Source organism: Macaca mulatta, chromosome 11 (assembly GCF_049350105.2).
Source record: "Macaca mulatta isolate MMU2019108-1 chromosome 11, T2T-MMU8v2.0, whole genome shotgun sequence".
NCBI lineage: Eukaryota > Metazoa > Chordata > Mammalia > Primates > Cercopithecidae > Macaca > Macaca mulatta.
The window spans coordinates 87,922,126-87,942,899 of NC_133416.1; the positions used below are offsets into that span (position 1 = coordinate 87,922,126).

General features: G+C 39.1%; 1 protein-coding gene across 2 annotated transcripts in view; it reads right to left on the reverse strand.

Moving 5' to 3' along the window:
* Positions 1–20,774, reverse strand: part of LIN7A (lin-7 homolog A, crumbs cell polarity complex component) — a 151,356-nt gene that overhangs the window by 12,683 nt on the left and 117,899 nt on the right. For both annotated transcript variants that reach the window (XM_001087299.5, XM_028829755.2), the window contains one exon: positions 5,115–5,333. In XM_001087299.5, the coding sequence (XP_001087299.1) occupies positions 5,115–5,333 (219 nt within the window). The remainder of the gene's footprint in view (positions 1–5,114; positions 5,334–20,774) is intronic.

Sequence of the window (20,774 nt, forward strand, 5' to 3'; positions counted from 1 at the left end):
TGCTAGCAACTTTGTAAATTTAATAAGATACAGGCTGGTTTTGACTGGAATGAATTCTCCACCCTAGATCCAGTCATGGAGGTCAGGGACAAGATTTTGGTCTTGACATCCTCAGAATGTTGATATCTCCAGAGATATTCCTCTTTCTTCTTACTTTTATTTTTTGAGAATGTGGGTGAAATATGATATACATGGAGTCAAAATAAGAAGCTGAGGTGCTTAAAGCTGAGTAAAATATAACAGTCTGATATGGTTTGACTGTGGCCCTACCCAAATCTGAACTTCAATTGTATCTCCCAGAATTCCCACGTTGTGGAAGGGACCCAGCGGGAGGTGACTGAATCATGGTGGCTGGTCTTTTCCGTGCTGTTCTTGTGATAGTGAATAAATCTCGCGAGATCTGATGGGTTTATCAGGGGTTTCTGCTTGTGTTTCTCCCTCATTTTTCTCTTGCCGTGGCCATGTAAGACGTGCCTTTCGGGCTGGGCATGGTGGCTCATGTCTGTAATCCCAGCACTTTGGGAGGCCGAGGTGGGTGGATCACTTGAGGTCAGGAGTTCGACACCAGCCTGACCAATATGGTGAAACTCCGTCTCTACTAAAAATACAAAAATTAGCCGGCCGTGGTGGCAGGCACCTGTAATTCCAGCTACTTGGGAGGCTGAGGTGGGAGAATCGCTTGAACCCAGGAGGCAGAGGTTGCAGTGAGCCGAGATCGCGCCACTGCACTGTAACCCGGGTGACAGAGCGAGAATCCGCGTTAAAAGGAAAAAAAAAAAAAAAAGTGCGTTTCCCCTCCAGCCATGATTCTGAGGCCTCCCCAGCCATGTGAAACTGTAAGTCCAATTAAGCCTCTTTTTGTTCCTGGTTTCGGGTATGTCTTTATGAACAGTGTGAAAACGAACTAATGCAACTGTTTCTCAAAAAAAGTGGGTATAGCGCTAATAAAACCCTTATTCATATTCTCTGTTTACATTTCTAGCATATTATTGCGCAACAATAATAATTTTTACATTTTAGAAAATGTAATCTATATCGTTCAATATTGTCAAATACAGAAGTTAGGGGAAAAGACAATTGATTTTTACTTTAAGAGAATTTACAATTAAAAATAAGCATAAGACACAAATTCCCTGCACAGTACTTGCATTAAATCTGTTTTCTGTTTGTATTCACTATTTATCATTGCTAGATGCTTTATAACTTTTACCATCTCAGATAAAAAAACACATTATTTCTAATTTCAGATTAGAAATTATATTTCATTTGATAAACAATAAGATAATATCAGACAAGTATTTTGATTTTAATTGGTTTTTGCTTGACTGGTTAAATTTTTAAAAAATCTGAGATGCTTAAAGTCTAATAGTTCAAATTAGCTTCAAACTTTTTTCAGAAGCAACTGTAGTAAGAATTAACAAGTGTGACAAATCCCATTTAGTCCGTAGAAATCAAATTAATTAAAATGTAATTAGGAGCTAATGTAGGTCTCTTTGACTGAAGTCACCATGAAAATCCATGAATGACATGACTTGGTTATATTTTATTTGTACCTGAAATGATCACTACAGTTTTATCTCAAGGGACCATGCTTATGTGTATTGCAAGTGCACAAACAAAAATTTCATGTTCACCTAAATAGAACTCTATTATATCTCATGCCAGAAAAAACACAGTTTGCATAATAAAGGCTTTTTACTAAAAATACTAACTAGTCTGTGGTGGTGAAACCATAGGAAATTTAATGAAGATGGATGGAACGGAGAAATGGAATTGAGTAATATGGCCCAGCAAATAATTCTGGCCAAGTTGTATACTTTTAAAGATGATTGAATAAGTATAATATTGGAAGCCTTTAGTAAGACCTTAGAAGTCTGAATGGGAACATATTTGTTTCAAAATACTAGCACAATTTTACTATGGACCAATGTGGTAAATCAATTAGGAGAATTGGTATACATCTATATTATCAAGGATGAGAGAAAAATGAGTTAGTAAAAAGAGTGTAAATGTTGAACTAAGGAATAATGCATTGTCATTACCACAAAAGAGATCTTTAAGAGCTCTAAAAGTACAAATGTAAAGTGGCTTTATATTTGGAATGGATAACAGAGAACGATGTGGACAAAATGACTTGTCCTTGTCTGTCTATAGACCTCTGTCTCAACTACATCATCCTAGACCAAGTCACCATATTTCCTGCCTGGACTACTATACATTAGCCTCCTAATTGGTCTCTGCTTCCACTTTCAGTCTTCAATAATCTATTCACACAGCAGCCAGAGTAATCTTTTAAATAAATCAGACCATGTCACTCCTGTGCTTAAAAACCTTTAGTGGCTTCCAGTGCAATAAAATCTAACTTCCCTCAGTGGCTCACAAAGCTCTCTGTGACCTGGTCCCCAGCTATCCCATTGACCCCATAGCCACCACCACTGTTCTTCTGACTCACTATTCTCTAACTACTCAGGCTTTCTTTCTGTTCCTCAAATATGCCTGTCACAGAGCTACTGCATTGGCTATTTCTTTCTCTTTTTAGTCTTTTTTCCTTGCTTCTTGTGATTCAGTCCCATCGAAATGTTACCTCCTTTCAGAGATCTTCCCTGATCACACAGTCAAGTTACCACCGAGCAGTTCTCTATTTAAACCCCCTTTTTTACTCTGCAAACTACTGGTCCCAATAGGATATTTTTATTTACTTGTTTATTTGTTTATTAACTATCTCCTGCAACCAGAATGTAGGGATGAGGGCAAAAACTTTGCATTATTCACGCCATTTTTGTAGCTCATTAAACAGTGCCTCACTTATAACAGTGTCAAATAAATACTTAATGTTCAATAAATGTATTTTTAGGATAGAATGCAATTTGAGATAAAGATACTGAAACATGGCATATATAATAAAAAATAGCAGCCTATGAAAGATAGATTGTTGAATTCCCAGAATTGTTGGAGAACAAATCCCATACCTTTTACCCCCTTTTCTATGTAGCTTCTTCTTTTCACAAGTGTCACAAACAACTGAAAGCCTCATGTTATATCCAGTGTTTCTCTTTGTGCAAATAGTAATCTGATGTTGAATGACCTAAAACCACTATTACCCACAATCATTTTTCTAAGAATATTTGAAGCTCACTTCAAATACACATTCGCAGACACCATAGTGTAAAGGTATCTAACAATATGAACTGTCTTCTCTAAAGGATAGCAAGGAAAATTTATATAACTCCAGAATATCTGATGTTGGCAGATGAAAACCTGGTAGAGTAAAAAGGAAAAGAATTCTATGTTTCTTGTAAATGTAGTCATGGGAGATCCACTGAAGTTATTTTAGCTTCATATTTTCATCTAAAAAACTTTTTATTGATACTTGCCTTGAAGGGATTTTTTTCTGAGGATTAAGGACAAAATGTGATAAGGGCATAGGGCATAGTAGGGACTTCAAAGATGGGGTCTCTTAACATTTTTTCTTCAATTTTCTTGATAATATGTAGCAAAACCTGATTTAGTATTCTTTGTTACAAAGTGGAATTTAGAAAAAGGCAGGAGAATCTTAGACACATTTTATTTCTACTTTACAACTTTTTCAAAACTCTTAAAGTTTTATTTTTAATTGACAAGTAATAATTTTATGTATTTATGGATTATAATGTGATGTTTCAATACGTGTATACAGTGTGGAATGATCAAATCAGGCTACCAAAGTTGTCACCACAAATACTTATTGTTTCTTTGTGGTGAGAATATTTACAGTCCATTCTCTTAGCTATTTTGAAATATGCAATACAATATTATTAACCATAGGTACCAAATTGTATAATAGATCATCTTAACTTATTCCCCTTCTACCTAACTGAAACTTGTACCCTTTGGCTAAGACCTTTTCCCTTTTCTCTCTCTCCCCTCCTCTCCCAACCTCCCAGCCTCTGGAAACCACATTCAACTCTCTACTTCTATGAATTAAAGTTTTTCAGATTCTACACATAGGTGAGATCATGTGGTATTTGTCTGTCCATGCCTGGCTTATTTCACTTACTATGATGTTCTCTAGGCCTATCCACGCTGACAAAAATGACAACATTTCCTGCTAATTAAAGGCTAAATATTAAATGGTATTCATGTGTGTGTGTGTGTGTGTAGGTAGATATAGATATCTATCACATACTTATCACTTTTAAAGAAACGTATTCATTGATAGCACTTCAGTTTTCATATCTTGGCTGTTGTAATAATGCTGTATTGAACATGGGAGTGCAAACATCTCTTTGACATATTGATTTCAATTCCTTTGAATATCTCCCCAGAAACAGAATTGCTGGATCATATGGAATTCTATTTGAACTTTTTTGAGGAAAATCTGTATTGTCTGTCAAATTGGCTGTAGCAATTTATATTCCCACCAACAGTGTGCAAGGGTTCTCTCTTCTCCACATCCTCGCTAGCACTTGCTATCTTTCATCATTTTGATGATAGCCAATTTAAAAGGTATGAGGTGATATCTCTTTGTGGTTTTAATTTGCTTTTCCCTGATGATTAGAGATGTTGAGCATTTTTTCATATAGCTGTTGGCCATTTGTATGTTAGACACACTTTAAAGGAGCATGAGAACTTCAGAATCTCTTAGAGCATGGACAGTGGCAGGTCTCAGCTTCATTCTTTTCAGTGGGGCACTTTTCCAATAAATTGTATCTCAGTATTCTAAAGGAGATCTTTCCATGGTCAGCGCTATAAGGTTGTGCAGTTAATACACTGTATAAAGGTAACTGGCCAACAGGGTGAGTGAGGCCTGGAATCCAGCTCACACTCTTCTCCTTAGGATCCGGGTTTGCACGAGGCTGCATTTTCTTAATTTGTCTAAAAGCATTCTACAGCCCATACTTGTCCCTTTCAAAGTACATCATTTTCCAAATTATCTTGCATTTGTGGAGCATATAGCTGAATGGCACATAAACTATCTTGTTTATATATTTTTAGATCACTGTCTTTTGTTTGATTGATTTTGTTTGGATTATTTAAATCTAATGGTTTTGTTTCAGCTAAAGAAAATATATTTTAGAACATTTTATATATATATATATATATATACTCCTTGTATCAAATAAGTCACTTCTCACCTATGACATGTGATTTTGTTGTGTTTGTTGCTGCTGCTGCTGTTGCTGCTGCTGAATTAGCAATTGCTGCTGCTGCCGACGCCTGGCTGTTCGTAGCTTTTCAAAGCGAGCCTCCATTTCTTCCAGAACTTTTGGGGTGTATCGCACTACCAGCTTGACGCTGTCTTTAGCAGCCTTGAGTAGTTCCACAGCTTTCTCATGGTGTTCTCCTTCCACACTCTGAAAAGACAATGACACTTTCTTAAAGGGAGGAGGTTCAATGTTCTTTTCCCTGAGAGACAAATCTGAAATTAGTATCATATTAAGAACCCCAAATTTAAATTTTTAAGAAAGCATGGCAAATGAGTTATCTTACCATCATCGTTATTATGTATTACACTCTGATTAAACTATAAGCAGGTTAGGCTGCATGGGGTCACAGAATGGACTGCGTGGGGATTCAGGTTATGCGGGTGAAAAGCAATGAAGACCTAAGTTATAATGCTAACATTAGGAATGAAATTTCCAAATTGCATCTGGAAGAGTAAATGCACTAGTCAACAAAATTTTGAAAAAAATTAAAACATAGTAACAAAGAGGAAATTTCTCTATCAGGTATTAAAATTTATTAAGAATCTACAATGATTAAAGTGGTATCTTATTGTGTGTATAAAAGAGATAGTAGAACATAGCACAGAGTCCAAAAGGAGAGTCATCACATGGAAAGTATTATTTATTATAAATGTGGACTTTAGACCAAAGGAGAAAAGGGCTATTAACTAAATTAAATAATACAAAATAATGGAGACCCAGCCGGGCGTGGTGACTCACACCTGTAATCCCAGCATTTTGGGAGGCCGAGGTGGGTGGATCACAAGGTCAAGAGATCGAGACCATCCTGGCTAACACGGTGAAACCCCGTCTCTACTAAAAATACAAAAAATTAGCCAGGCTTGGTGGTGGGCGCCTGTAGTCCCAGCTACTCAGGAGGCTGAGGCAGGAAAATGGCATGAACCCAGGAGGCGGAGCTTGCAGTGAGCCGAGATAGTGCCATTGCGCTCCAGCCCAGGAGACAGAGCAAGACTCCATCTCAAAAAAAAAAAAAAAAAAAAAAATTGATAGCCTATGTAAGATTGTAAGGTTTACAGCCATCTCAAAAAAAAAAAAAAAAAAAAAAGGAGACCCAATTTCATACACTATGCTAAATATAACAGATTAATTAAAATTTAAATGTAAAATAAAAACATAAAATAATTAAAATAAAAGAAAGGTGAACACTAATCATTTTTCAATAGAAAGGGAATTCTTAATTTAAAATACCCAGGGAAACATAACCACAAAATCAGATGTACACAGTGTAAGTTTCTGTCTCAAACACTGTAAAAAAAAAAAAAAAAGGGCAAATAAACCAGAAAAACACTTTCAGTATATGACTGTCATATACTTAGTGCAAAAGGGATTTTTTTCTGGTTTATTTGCCCGTTTTTTATTTTTTTGAGACAGAGTTTCACTCTTGTTGGCCAGGCTGGAGTGCAATGGCGTGATCTGGGCTCACAGCCACCTCCGCCTCCTGGGTTCAAGCGATTCTCCTGCCTCAGCCTCCCGAGTAGCTGGGATTAAAGGTGTGCAACACCACGCCTGGCTAATTTTACATTTTTAGTAGAGATGGAGTTTCACCATGTTGGCCAGGCTGGTCTTGAACTCCTGACCTCAAGCGATCCACCTCCCTCAGCCTCTCAAGCTGCTGGGAGACAGGCATGAGCCACCGTGCCCAGCCTGCCCTTCATTCTTCTAACAAATCAATAAAGATCTAAGCAGAATGAGCAGTTGATATGCATGGACAAAAAATAAAAAATAAAAATGGTCGATAGACCTCAGAAAAGATGTTCAGACTCCCTAGTAATCAAAGAAGTATAGACCAACATAAAATACTTCTTTTTTTTTTTTTTTTTTTGAGATGGAGCCTTGCTCTGTCACCTAGGCTGGAGTGCAGTGGCACGATCTTGGCTCACTGCAAGCTCCACCTCCTGGTTTCACGCCATTCTCCTGCCTCAACTTCCCAAATAGCTGGAACTACAGGTGCCTGCCACCATGTGCATCTAATTTTTTCCATTTTTAGTAGAGACGGGGTTTCACCGTGTCAGTCAGGATGGTCTCGATCTCCTGACCTTGTGATCCGCCTGCCTCGGGCTCCCAAAGTGCTGAGATTACAGGTGTGAGTCACTGGGCCTGGCCAATATTTCATTTTTGACTTAAAAATAATAAATATGTATTTTTAAATTTGGTGTACAGACAAGGATGTAGGAAAATTGGACTCAGACTGCTAATAACAAAAAACTGGTAAAATTTTTCTGGAGGGCACTATTGTTATGCATTGAATAACCCCTTATTATAAGTGAATAATTTTATATTCAGAAAAATCTATTCAGGATATAATCAAATATGCACACATACTTGTAAGATAGATATGATAGAAAACAAAAAACAAAATCAATTCTTGGCTTTTGAATTTCAAAACAGTCTTTTGAACATCATGGCATAGACAATACTTGGAGAAACTATGATTCCTCTAAGTAAACACAAAGCTGCTTTTTTCCCAGTCTTCTGAAGAGTCTCCAGGTTGGGATGATGGAGAAGCAAAAAGAAGAAAGTCATAATTAGACTTTATAGGACCCTAAATAAGGAGACCCTGGCTCCTGCGCCTCTGAGCTGATCACCAGGGCAAATGACAGAACCCTTAATTTACAGGATTGAACTGCCAAGGCCTTTTTGCCTTGCTTCTTGGGTAAAGTACAGAGAAAAAAAAAATCACAGTGCAGTGTGATGGATGGAGACTGAGATAAGCTTAAAGAGTGTCAGAACACCTAAGAGTCACACTGAAGAGGCAGAGAGGGCCACCCTCAATTGCTTGACATTACATTTTCACAATCCAAGCAGAAGGGAAACTCAAAATGGACACTAAATTGAGTTACGGAAAAATAAAGGAAGTGAAATCTTAAGCACCCTTGACTTATACCTTCAGATTCGTAATTTCTACTGCAGATTGGGAGACTTAAGGGATCATTTGATCATTGGCTTAGTCACTTAACTAATATGTTTATTGAGCATTTATTCTATGAATTATAGTCTACTACATTTCTTGCGAAAACACATGAAAGGTAAACTTTGACAGCATCGTGCAATATAAACCCTATTTTCCGTATGTTTATAATTTCTTTATAACTGGTCCCACGATGATTTGTTAATGCATAGAATTTTCCTTTGAAAGGAGAACTTGGTGATTGGGTCGTCTATCTACCCTTCTCTAATTTCTTTTTTAATATTAAAACTTACATGTTTTTATGTTTTAATAATAATGGTTCACCCATTTTCTAGGCCAGATCATCAATCTGTAGACTTCTTTGTGGCTTTTGTTCTATTTGCTTTTATTTAATAGGGTTGAGATTCTAGGTCAGACCTTTAGAGGCCCATTATCTCTGTTTTGGCACTGTGTCTGCAATTCAGTTGCCACAGGAGAGCTGTGGTACTAATGTGTGTGGGCCATTAGGCCCTCACTGCGGTGGTGAGGAGTTGAGAGAAACATGGCTGGCTGGTGTACCACATACCAGGCCCTGCAAAACCATCAAGGTTATCCTCTTCCAGTCCCTGCTCTGCCCTCTCCCACACAGTTAACAATGTATCAAAAGTGGACCCCACAGTTGCCAATTCCAGAAATTTTGCCTTCATGCTTTATCTTCAGTTTAGACAAGGACTCAGATTCTCTTTAAGGCTCAGCAGAGTCAACAGGTCTCTTGGTTTGGTTCTACTGTCTTTCCCACCAGGATACAGAGTCACTGTGAGAGATCTGGGCAGTGTCACAGTTCCTTACTTGTACTACTGAAATGCTTTACTAACATCCCACAAATTATATCATTAAGCAGCTAAGAAGTGAGCTTTAGAAAGAGATTAAGAAATATAAGCATGCTTCAAAAATTTTTATTTCAAACACTCCTCAACTTTGCTTTTTAGTTGTTTTCAGAAGGATAAATTGTCTTAAGGATTATTTTTGTGGCCTTTTTTCCCCCACTAGCTTTGCCTACTTTGTAAATACTTTTGAGTGCATATGCTTGTCTCCTTAACTTATTATTTATCTCTGGAGTGCTTTCAGTCCGTCGGTATAACTTTGTAAGAAGGATAAGGCAATTTTCTCTTCTTCCTTCTTTCCCTTTTAAGGTAAAAACAAGAAATCAAACCATCTTGTTACAGAAGTCTTGTTGCATGAATAAAAAGAAGCCAAAAGATCTACTCAGCTAGTGTATAAATGTTGATGTGCAAGCCCTTCACAAGTATTCCTTGAGCCCTGAAGGTTTAGCATCTATTCTTGCTTTTGACTTAGTGTATGTCTCACTCTTAATGAAAATATGCATCATTTCTAGCTAAATATTTAAGACATATTTTGAAATGTGATAGATTATTTATAAACAGTTAAGCTGTTTTTGTCAAAGCTGTATATACAAGCGCTCCTGATTTGGAGGTGTCTTTTATAACAACCAGTGTAAGTTTGAGCAATCACTGAAAACTTGTAGCACTAGCTTTCTACATAGGCTGAGAAGGTGGTTCTTATATGACTTAAGAGCTCTAAAAATACTTCTTATTTTAAAGTGAAACCCCCTCTTCCATTTAAAACCTGAAATTCTATATTTTTAAGTTTTATTCCCTTGCTTTAAGAGTTTTGTTGTACCTACTGCATTAGCATAAATTAATTTAACAAGTTCTTGCAATGGACATCTGGTAAAATTGGATTTTATTAAGAAGGTGAGGAGTGATGAGAACAGCCTGAGGGTATAGTAGGTTCCCAGGAAATATTTTGACCAAAGAAAAGTATAGCCTAAAACATAAAAACTCCTAAAAAGAAACGTTACCTACCCCACAATTGTGCCTAGGCTGGCCATGAGCATACATGAAATGAATTAAAATTAAAATGCACTATGAAGACTGAACATTACCATCCTGAAAATGCTTCTATCTTTAGCTGATAAGTCTTTTAACAATAAACATAAAAATTAATATGAGGTCAGGCACAGTGACTCATGCCTGTAATCCCAGCCATTTGGGAGGTTGAGGCAGGAGGATTGTCTGAGCCCAGGGGTTCAAGACCAACCTGAGCAACATGGCAAGACCCCATCTCTAAAAAAAATTTTTTTTTTTTTAAATAGCTGGGGAGAGTGACATGTGCCTGTGGTCCCAACTACTTGGGATGCTGAACCAAGAGAGTGGCTTGAACCCAGGAGGTCGGGGCTGCAGGAAGCCGTGTTTGTGTCACTGCATTGTAGCCTGGGCAACACAGAGCGAGACTCTGTCCCCCCCCCCAAAAAAAAGTATATATATACACACACACACACAATTATATACATTAGTTATATATAATAGTTGTATACTATCATATACAACTATTTGAAGGCTCCTTTCCATATATATATATACACATATATATATATATATAGAGAGAGAGAGCCTCAAATAGTTGTATTACGATAAATACAAACTAATAAAATACTAAACTGATAGAAAAACCATATGAACTGGATTTGCTATAATATTGATATACAAATAAATATATTTTCATTTAGGAAGCTGGGGAAAAAATAGTTCAGTAAATAACCAAAGGCATACATGTTTCATCAGCAATCTCATACAGCAGTAAGCTCTAGGCAGCTTTCAAGTTAGTTAATTTGATTGAAGTTTAGCAAATCAATGTCTGGAAAATGAACCAAGGTTTTATTTTCTTTGTTTTGTTTTGAGATGAAGTCTTGCTCTGTCACCCAGGCTGGAGTGCAATGGCATGATCTTGACTTACTGCAACCTCCATCTCCCAGGTTCAAGCAATTCTTGTGCCTCAGCCTCCCGAGTAGCTGGGACTGCAGGTGCCCACCACCATGCCCAGCTACTTTTTGTATTTTTAGTAAAGACAGGGTTTGCCACAATGACCAGGCTGATCTCGAGCTCCTGGGCTCAAGTGATCTGCCTGTCTCAGCCTTGCAAAGCACTGGATTTACAGGAATGAGCCACTGCGCCCAGACTCAACCAAGTTTTAAACATGGCTGCATTCTGATCATTCAACAGTTTTTCTATTCGTATACACTGTGAGATATCAAAATGGCAGCTTATTTCTGGTATGCTCAATTTCCTGGTTGATTAAGGATCATCCCTTATAAGGGAGAATTTGAATTGCACTACATACATGAATTTGCTCATGACATGTGCTCTCTCTCTCCCACTTCCATAGAGGGTTAAATTTTGACCCTGGCTAGATCTCAGATGGAAGCAATGCCTGCCCAGGGAAGCAATCATGCTATCTGTGTACCATCAGTCATCAACTGGCCAAGTTTTTAGGCAGGTTTTTCTCTGTGGGAATTACATAGACATCATCCTGATCCAGTTTTCTGATGGGTAAGTTACTTAAATACTTTGTTGGACAACAAGAGTTGACTAGACCTTGTGGTTATTCAAGGAATATTTACAGCCAGGTTTATGCATAGACTCCTAAATAACATCAGTCATTCCTTTAGATTAAAGGCCAAATGATGTTATCATCATCTGCAGTAAAGGACATCAAGGGTATTAGGTAATTATACCTTAGTGAATTAGATAGCTCAGAAACACAGAACATGTTACCTAAGAAGACCTTTAGAAACAATCTCATTTATGTCCTTATATCTTAATACATAAGGAAACAGACCCCAAGACTGGCTATAACTTACTCCATTTTATAAGTCTGTTAGTTGTAGGTCTGGATTAGAACTCATTTTTCTTGATGACTGCTCTTTCAACAACCCCATGCTAATTTTCTAGCTTAACTAATCCAGAAATGAAATACATGGAGTGTCATTTTTGTGTGATGTCAAAGGATAGGAACTAATGGCAAGGAAAACATCTGTCTACTCCTAGCTGAAAGGTGTGAGCTGGAGTGAAGGAGTGGCATGGGGCTACCTGAAGGGCTCACTACTATTAGGATTAGGGGGTTATGATTCTCAACTTTGTCTTTTTTTTTTTTTTTTTTTTTGAGTCGGAGTCTCGCTCTGTGGCCCAGGCTGGAGTGCAGTGGCGCAATCTCGGCTCACTTCAAGCTCCGCCTCCCGGGTTCAAGCCATTCTCCTGCCTCAGCCTCCCAAGTAGCTGGGACGACAGGCGCCCATCACCACGCCAGGCTAATTTTTTGTATTTTTAGTAGAGACGGGGTTTCACCGTGTTAGCCAGGATGGTCTCGATTTCCTGACCTCGTGATCTGCCCGCCTCGGACTCCCAAAGTGCTGGGATTACAGGCGTGAGCCACTGAGCCTGGCCTGATTCTCAACTTTGAAAAGGCCCAGCATAACCAAGCAAAGACCTATTCCTTTCCCACATATAACAGTGATTATTTTTTTCTTATGATAGTTTTACTTTTGTTCCATGAAGGTCTTTTACTGTCATTTTAAGTGTGTGTGTGCTCATACATATAAATGTGTGTAAACATGCATGTGTGTATATGTATACTGTAGTTTTTATTGACCATTTATTAAGTAAAAGGCTGTTTTCTGTTCATTCTATCTAATCCTTGCAACATATCTGTTAAAAAGGTAATGAAAAGATTAAGAAATGTGTCCTAGGTCACCAGGTAGTAAGTGGAACAGATCAACCTGCAAGGAGCTTTATCTGTTTCTAGAGTCTAGGCTGTTACCTACCAATCCTTAATCTTAAATAAAATAATAAAAAAAAGTAAGTATCATATTGGCAGTTTTCCTTACTCATAGAGATGTTTAGGCCAGTCACTCTTAAACCTTTGATGTACATAGAAGTCAACTGAAGAAGTTTTTAAATATAGAGACCTAAGCTGTTCCCAGCCTTGCCATATTAAGATCTGTAGCAATATGACCTAGGAATATATAAATACAAAACTCTGATTCAACCATCCAGTCTCTGACATGTAGATTTGTGTTTGGACATACTACTCTGAACCCAAATAGAACTAACCAAAATAGTAAATGTCATCTTAAGGGTTTCTCTACAACCTTACTACAGAAAAAAGGTGTTGGTTAGATGAGGGAAATCTTATGATTTTGCCTTGATGTAGCTCTACGTTTTGGCATTCTTGATCATTAAATAAAAGCAATGTTGATTGGGCATTTAATTAAGAAAGAAATATCTTTGAATTAGCTACATGATATACAGTAATGCCTCCTTATGCACAGTTTCAGTTACCCATGGTCAATCAACGTCCAAAAATAGGTGAGTACAGCACAATGGGATATTTTGAGAGAGAGAACGAGACATCACATTCACATAACTTTGATTGTAGTACATTGTTATAATTGTTCTAGTATTGTTGTTGTTAATCTCTTACTGTGCCTCATTTATAAATTACACCATCCTAAATATGTATGTACAGTAAAGGAAAAAATATAGTATACATTACTCAGAAAAGAATTTTATGATGTTTTATCTTTCCCTTTTTTCAAATATGTTAATTTTCCTGTTCTAAATATAGTCTTTATTGATTAAGAAAAGTGGAAAAAGTATTAAAAGTATCACATTTATCTTTTGGAAAAATGTGCTAATGACCTCCCATAGTACTTTGTTCTTGCTTTATGCTAATATCTATCACAACTGCACTATAATTTATCAGTTCACCATCATTCTGTTGCCACTAGACTGTCCAAGAGGAGGATGAGTCTAATTTATTTATCTCTATGTCCAGCATTTATTATGAACTCAATAAATACTTAGTCAATGAATATAACATCAATATAAAATATAAAGTCTCATAGGCTAAGGAACCAGTATTGCCTAGGTTTAAATCTGAGCTTCCCTTACCAGCTCTGTGAACACAGACAAGCTGCTTAATATTTCAAAGCTTCACTTTCCTTGCCTGTAAATTATGCATCATAGTGTACTTAGTTTATAGGATTATTATGAGCATTACATTTAACATACACTAAGCACTTGGAACAGTGCCTGGAATTTACAAAACGTCCAACAAATGTCAGTTCTTTGTTGAACTATTTTCTTGGTGATAGTGTTGCTTAGGGCTTCAGATGTTCACAGACAACAACAGCAACAAAATATGATTTTACCTTTGGTGTAGGTAGAAGTTTTCTTTATATTATTTGGGAAGCAAAAGTTTACCAAGTAAATTAATAGTGTATGGGGCTTGTTGGAAGAATGTTTAAAACTACTTAGGTGAATCCACTGCCGTTAATCATCCTCAAGTAATTTAGTGGCATCATTTCCATTCATACAATTGATATGCTAATTACAAATGATCATTAGTTATTCATGAAAACTGTTCCTCTCAGTCCCTCAACAGTGTCATGCTCTGTTAGGTAAAGAAGGTACATGCAGGAGATTTACCTGATAGGAGCATGCATAATGTGAGGGAACTTGAGAGGGGAAAATCATCAAATGACTAAACACCACAAAAGAGCAAGGAGGTTAATGGAAAAAAAGTGTATATAATTATACATATTCTTATCCTGTGAGAGCAGTTAGAAGTAGAAGAATTTTTGAATCATGAAAGTGGAGAATGCAGAGCATTATCAGTAAGCCTGGGGACAGAAAACTGAAAACCAGCAAAAAAGCTTTAGAAAAAGATCAGTGCCTTCTAGCAATCAGATATTCACAAACCTAACATTCGGTTGATCTCAGCCCACCTTTCAGATCTGGAGACTAAAATTGGAAAGAAACGCAGCTACTACATCCTGGTGGTAATGCTTTATAGTAACTGCTCGATCCTTGACGTCTGCACCAAAAGAGGGGAAAAGTCCTGATGGTTGTTGGAATGAAGATTAAACACACACACACACACACACACACACACACACACACACCCCTTCAGGAGTACAAACGTGAGCTTTAGAGGTCTGAAAAACTGAACAAAGCTGCCTGGGAAAATATTCCTCGAAAATGATACGTTTAAATCAGTCTGCTAATTCTTGAATGGTGGGTTTCACCCAGGAAGCAGGGATAATAGAGAACCCTTCCCAACTGTGATTCACACTGGTTTGTCTCTGAGATGCAGGCTGTGCACCCCCATGCTCTCCCAACCCCTGACACGCTGTGACACTACACCCACAATGAGCAAAGGCTTAGAAATGTAAATATTCCTAAGCAGAGTGTTGTGACTGCCAGTTCTCATTATTTGCCTTCAGGTCTGCATTAGGATAGGGGACGGGTTGTGGAAGTGGTGATCATCACCTTCCCCTACATATCCACAAAGAACTACCTACCCCACACTCACCCCATTACAGCTCCACTTACAAAATGTAAATACATCTTAGTCACTAAAATTTACTGTGACTTCTTAAACCACCAAAGCCTTAGCAGAGCCAGAGTGCCAGGGCAGAAAGGCCAGGGATTGGGGTCAGGAGGATCTGGATTTGAATCTTAGACAAGTTGCTTATTAACAGTGTGACCTCTGGAAATGACCTCTCCCCTCTCAGATAGAGACTGTTCCGGTTTTAGCACTGAAAGTCCCAGGAAATGCATCAGACCTGGGCAAACCAAGATAATAAGTCACCCAAGACATAAGATGTTGCACATGCGCACAGTGCATAGTAGTGCCTGGTAAATTTTCTTTTTTAATTAAAAATACTTTATTGTTAAAAATGCTAACGATCATCTGAGCCTTCAGTAAATCATAATCTTTTTGCTGATAGAGGGTTTTGTCTTTATGTGGATGACTGCTGACTGATCACAGCAGTGGTTGCTAAAGATTGGGGTGGCTGTGGCAATTTCTTAAAATAGGACAGCAATGCAAATACATGTGATGGCAGCTGCAGCCAGTCTGGAGTGGACACTGCGAAGACACCAGCTATAGTGGGGGAGATGCTGCAGGGCTGTGGGCTTTAGGGAGCCAGTGGGAGTCAGCAACATGTAGAAGCCCCACTCCTTCCAAATTGGAGAGACCCCCACCCTCTTGGGCTCAGTGGCAGTTGCCCAGCTGCAGGTGCAGACCCAGGCATCTCTGCATTCTCAGGGACCCAGGAAGCCACTCTCCCCTTGCAGGCTCAGAAGTTCCTGCTCCTGTTGCCTGGCCTCTCCCAGCTCCCTGTGCCTGCTCATATTTCAGAGCAAAGTTGATGCCAAGTGCAGGCACTATTGCAATCAGGCCGGGCGTGTGTGCACTCAGCGGAGCACTGCCAAGCCAACCCCCTGACACCTCAGCCCCCCGTGGACTTTGGGCACTGATGAGCCCAAAGTATTAGTTCGTTTTCACACTGCCAATAAAGAGATACTTGAGACTGGGTAGTTTATAAAGGAAAGAGGTTTAATTGGCTCACAGTTCCACATGGCTGGGGAGGCCTCACAATCATGGCAGAAAGCAAGGAAGTGCAAAGCTACATGGCAGCAGACAGAGAGAATGAGAGCCAAGTGAAATGGGAAACCGCTTATAAAACCATCAGATCTTGTGAGAGTTATTCACTACCACAAGAACAATATGGGGGCGCTGTGTGCAGTGGCTCATGTCTGTAATCCTAGCACTTTGGGAGGCTGAGGTGGGTGGATCACCTGAGGTCAGGAGTTTGAGACCAGACTGGCCAACATGGTGAAACCCTGTTTCTACTAAAAATACAAAAATTAGTTGGGTGTGGTGGCAGGCACCTGGAATCCCAGCTACTTAGGAGGCTGAGGCAGGAGAATTGCTTGAACCCAGGGGGTGGAGCTTGCAGTGAGCCAAGATTGTGCCACTTCACTCCAGCCTGGGCGAAAGAGTGAAACTCTATCTCACACACACACACACACACACACACACACACACACACACACACACACAATAAAAATAAAAGGGGTAACTGCCCCAATGATTTAATTATCTCCCACTGGGTCCCTCCCACAACACATGGGCATTATGGGAGCTACAATTCAAGATGAGATTTGGGTGGGGACACAGCCAAACCACATCAGGAAGGAAAGTCGAGGGGGCCTAAGGGTGGCTCAGCACAGGACTGTAGGTGTCTCTCAGCACAAAGAGCCAGGGCATCATGGGCATCAAGGATGGCAGGTTAATGGTGACAGGAGGCAGGCAGACTCCTGGGTGGAAAGGGGTGGATTCCTGGTGAAGCCCCACCTTCAAGCCAGGGACAGCCTGAAGCCCAGGGGCTGGGCTGCCTGTTTGGCAGACTGGAGTGAGAACTTACGGTGCTTTCTCTTGGCCTGCCTATGGACCAATCAGCACGCACTTACTCCCCTCTGAAGCCCATAAAAACCTCAGACTTAGCCAGACTCACACAGATGATGAGTCGACCTATCTGCAGAGAGGAGCTACCCACTGTGGGTCTCTTCTCTGCTGAGAGCTGAACAAACGATGGGACAACCTGCCTGCAGAGAGAAGCTACCCACCGTGGGTCTCTTCTGAGCTGTTCTGTTGCTCATAAAGTACCTCTTCACCTTGCTCACTCTCCACTTGTCTATATACCTCATTCTTCCTGGAGATAGGACAAGAACTTGGGACCTGCCAAATGGCAGGGCTGAAAGAGCTGTAACACAACAAGGGCTCAAATATGCCCCTTGCTCATAACATTGTGGGTGATGAGAAGGAGAGAAGAGAGAAGGAGAGAAGAGCTATGGCCCTTTGGGGATCCCAGACCTAAGAGCTCCCTGAGCTGGGGTTATGATACCCTCTTTGGGGCTTTGCAGTTCCTGGCTACTCCAAGCTTCTAGGCACCATTGCAGTCCCTGGTGCCAGGCACGGAACTGTTTGTGGTATACCTGGTCCAGCCACAGCCTTCTAGGGAGCCAGCCCCTGTGCCAGTGCCTAGAGCTGCCCACCCTGCTGCAGCCAGCATGCCTGGCTCTGTGCAGTGGCTGGACTCCATGCTTGCTTGCTCATACACTCCTCACCACTCTGCACCTGGCTTGCCCCTGGTAGGCATGGGATCCAGGTGAGTAGCACAAGCTGAGCACAACCTGCCAGGCTGAATGTGTGGAATGAGCCCAGCAGGCCCAAGCAATATTTGGGCAAAGGCATCACTGGACATAGAGGTTTCTAGCCAGAAAAGTGACACCCCAAGGATTCTGTGACACATGGAAATTAAATAATCTCTCCTGAATGATCGTTGGGTCAACAATGAAATCAAGATAGAAATTTACATATCTTTGAACTGAATAATAATAGTGACACAATCTATCAAAACCTCTGGGATACAGCAAAAGTGATGCTAAGAAGAAAGTTCATAGCATTAAATGCCTACATCAAAAAGTCTGAAAGAGCACAAATAGACAATCTAAGGTCAGCCCTCACAGAACTGGAGAAACAAGGACAGTCCAAACACAAATCCAGCAGAAGAAAATAAATAACTAAGATCAGGCAGAACTAAATGAAATGAAACAAAAATATAAAAGATAAATGAAACAAGAATCTGGTTCTTTGAAAAGACAAATAAAATTGATAGTCAATTAGTGAGATTAACAAAAAGAGAGAAGATCCAAATAAGCTTAATTAGAAATGAAACAGGAGATATTACAGCTGATACCACAGAAATACAAAAGATTATGCAAGGCTACTATGAACACCTTTACACACACAGACTAGAAAACCCAGAGGAGATGGATAAATTCCTGGAAATATACAACTTTCCTAGATTAAACCAGGAAGATATAGAATCTCTGAACAGACCAATAATAAGCAGTGAGACAGAAATGGTAATAAAAAACATTGCCAACAAAAAAAAAAGTCCAGGACCAGATGGATTCACAGCTGAATTCTATCAGACATTCAAAGAAGAATTGGTACCAATCTTATTAACACTGTTCCACAATATAGAGAAAGAGGGAATCCTCCCTAAATCATTCTACTAAGCCAGTATCACCTTAATACCAAAACCAGGAAAGGATATAACAAAAAAATAAAACTACAGACCAGTATCCTTGATGAACATAGATGCAGAAATCCTTAACAAAATACTACCCAAATCCAACAACATATCCAAATCCAAATCCAATAACAAAAAGATAATCCACCATGATCAAGTGGGTTTCTTATCAGGGATGCAGGGATGGTTTAACATACATAAGTCAATAAATGTGCTACACCACAGAAACAGAATCAAAAATGAAAATCACATGATCATCTCAATAGATGCAGAAAAAGCTTTTGACAAAATCCAGCATCACTTTTTGATTAAAACCCTCAGCAAAATTGGCATAGAAGGGACATACCTCAAGGTAATAAAAGCCATCTACAACAAACCACCAGCCAACATTATACTGAATGGGGACAAGTAGAAAGCATTTCCTCTGAGAACTGGAACAAGACAAGTATGCCCACTTTCACCACTTCTATTCAACATAGTACTGGAAGTGCTCACCACAGCAATCAAACAAGAAAGAAAGGGCATCCAAATCAGTCAAGAGGAACTCGAACTGCCACTATTTGCTGATAATATGATTGTATACCTATAAACCCTAAATGTTATTTAATAATTTTTTCAAAAAAATCAATAGCCAGGAAGGGAAGGGGTTTTATCAGAGAATGCATCACTGCCAGCATGAAGAAGGGGAAAGGAAGGAGAGATCTGAGTGATAAGAAAGGTTTGAAACAGTTAGGTTTGAGGGTAGTTAAGTCATTTTTGCCCACTCTGCAATTCTGCCAAGACCCTAAGGGCAGACCTCGTGCCATGGGACATTATCTCCTTCTGCCACTGCAGAATCCCAGGGATGATTCAGCCTGGTTTTAAATGTGAAACTAGCTTAGAAAGAGTAGCCAGAATCAGATGAGGACTTTAAAATGTTTATGAAGCAGTGTTATGTACTGGGATACTGACTGAGATTCGTCAGAATAAATAACAAGGCCCACCCTTCAAATCACTTTCCCTGACTTTTATAACAGGTGGGCTGTTACAGTGATGGAAACAGGGCTGAAGTTAGGGGGTTCTATAAAAGATTCTGCAACCTAGAAAAAGGCTTAGCCTATAGGAAGTTTTTGAGAAATCTTACTCCCCTAAGCAAGGAGTACATCATCCTATCTCCTCTTCCAAGATGACAGCAAGTATTATCGGCAATGACATCTCCTAGAATTCCAGTCAATCAGAATAGTTTTTTTTTTTTTTTTCTGTAAGTATCTTACTCTAGCGAGCTCACAGATATCACAGTTTTTCAAGTGGTGTCATAAGACAACAATAGATTGCTGAAATTATTCAACCAAACCCTTCAAAAGATATACTTCAAATATCTAGCCTGTTTTATAATCCTAGAAGTCCAGGCAATTTAATATAAAACATCAGAGGGAAATACAGCAAATCTGGGCAGAAGTTGTCTGAGCCTGGCACTGTCAAATGTGTGTCCTGTAAAGTGTAAAATGGCATGGACATTTATGTTGATGTGTACCATGCATAATAAAACATTAATAATAGCTATAACATTTAATTTAATTGCAGAGATTCAACATTGCAGATGCTTTCTTGCAGGAGAAGTCAAAATTTAAAGCCTATTTCAGGTTTACTGTCCAATATCTCTGTAGCTGTGCATATAAATGTCTTTTCCAATTAAATGTACACCCACAGAATATTCTTTGCTTTTGTCACCATTGATTTATACTAAGATTTTTTGCTTATTTTAAACGCTCTAACTGGCTCTAACCTCCAAAGATTATTTTCAACCCTCTTTTCTACTTCCTGCTATCACTAGTCATGCAGCCACCCAAGTTGGGTCCTCCTGGGGACATCTTCC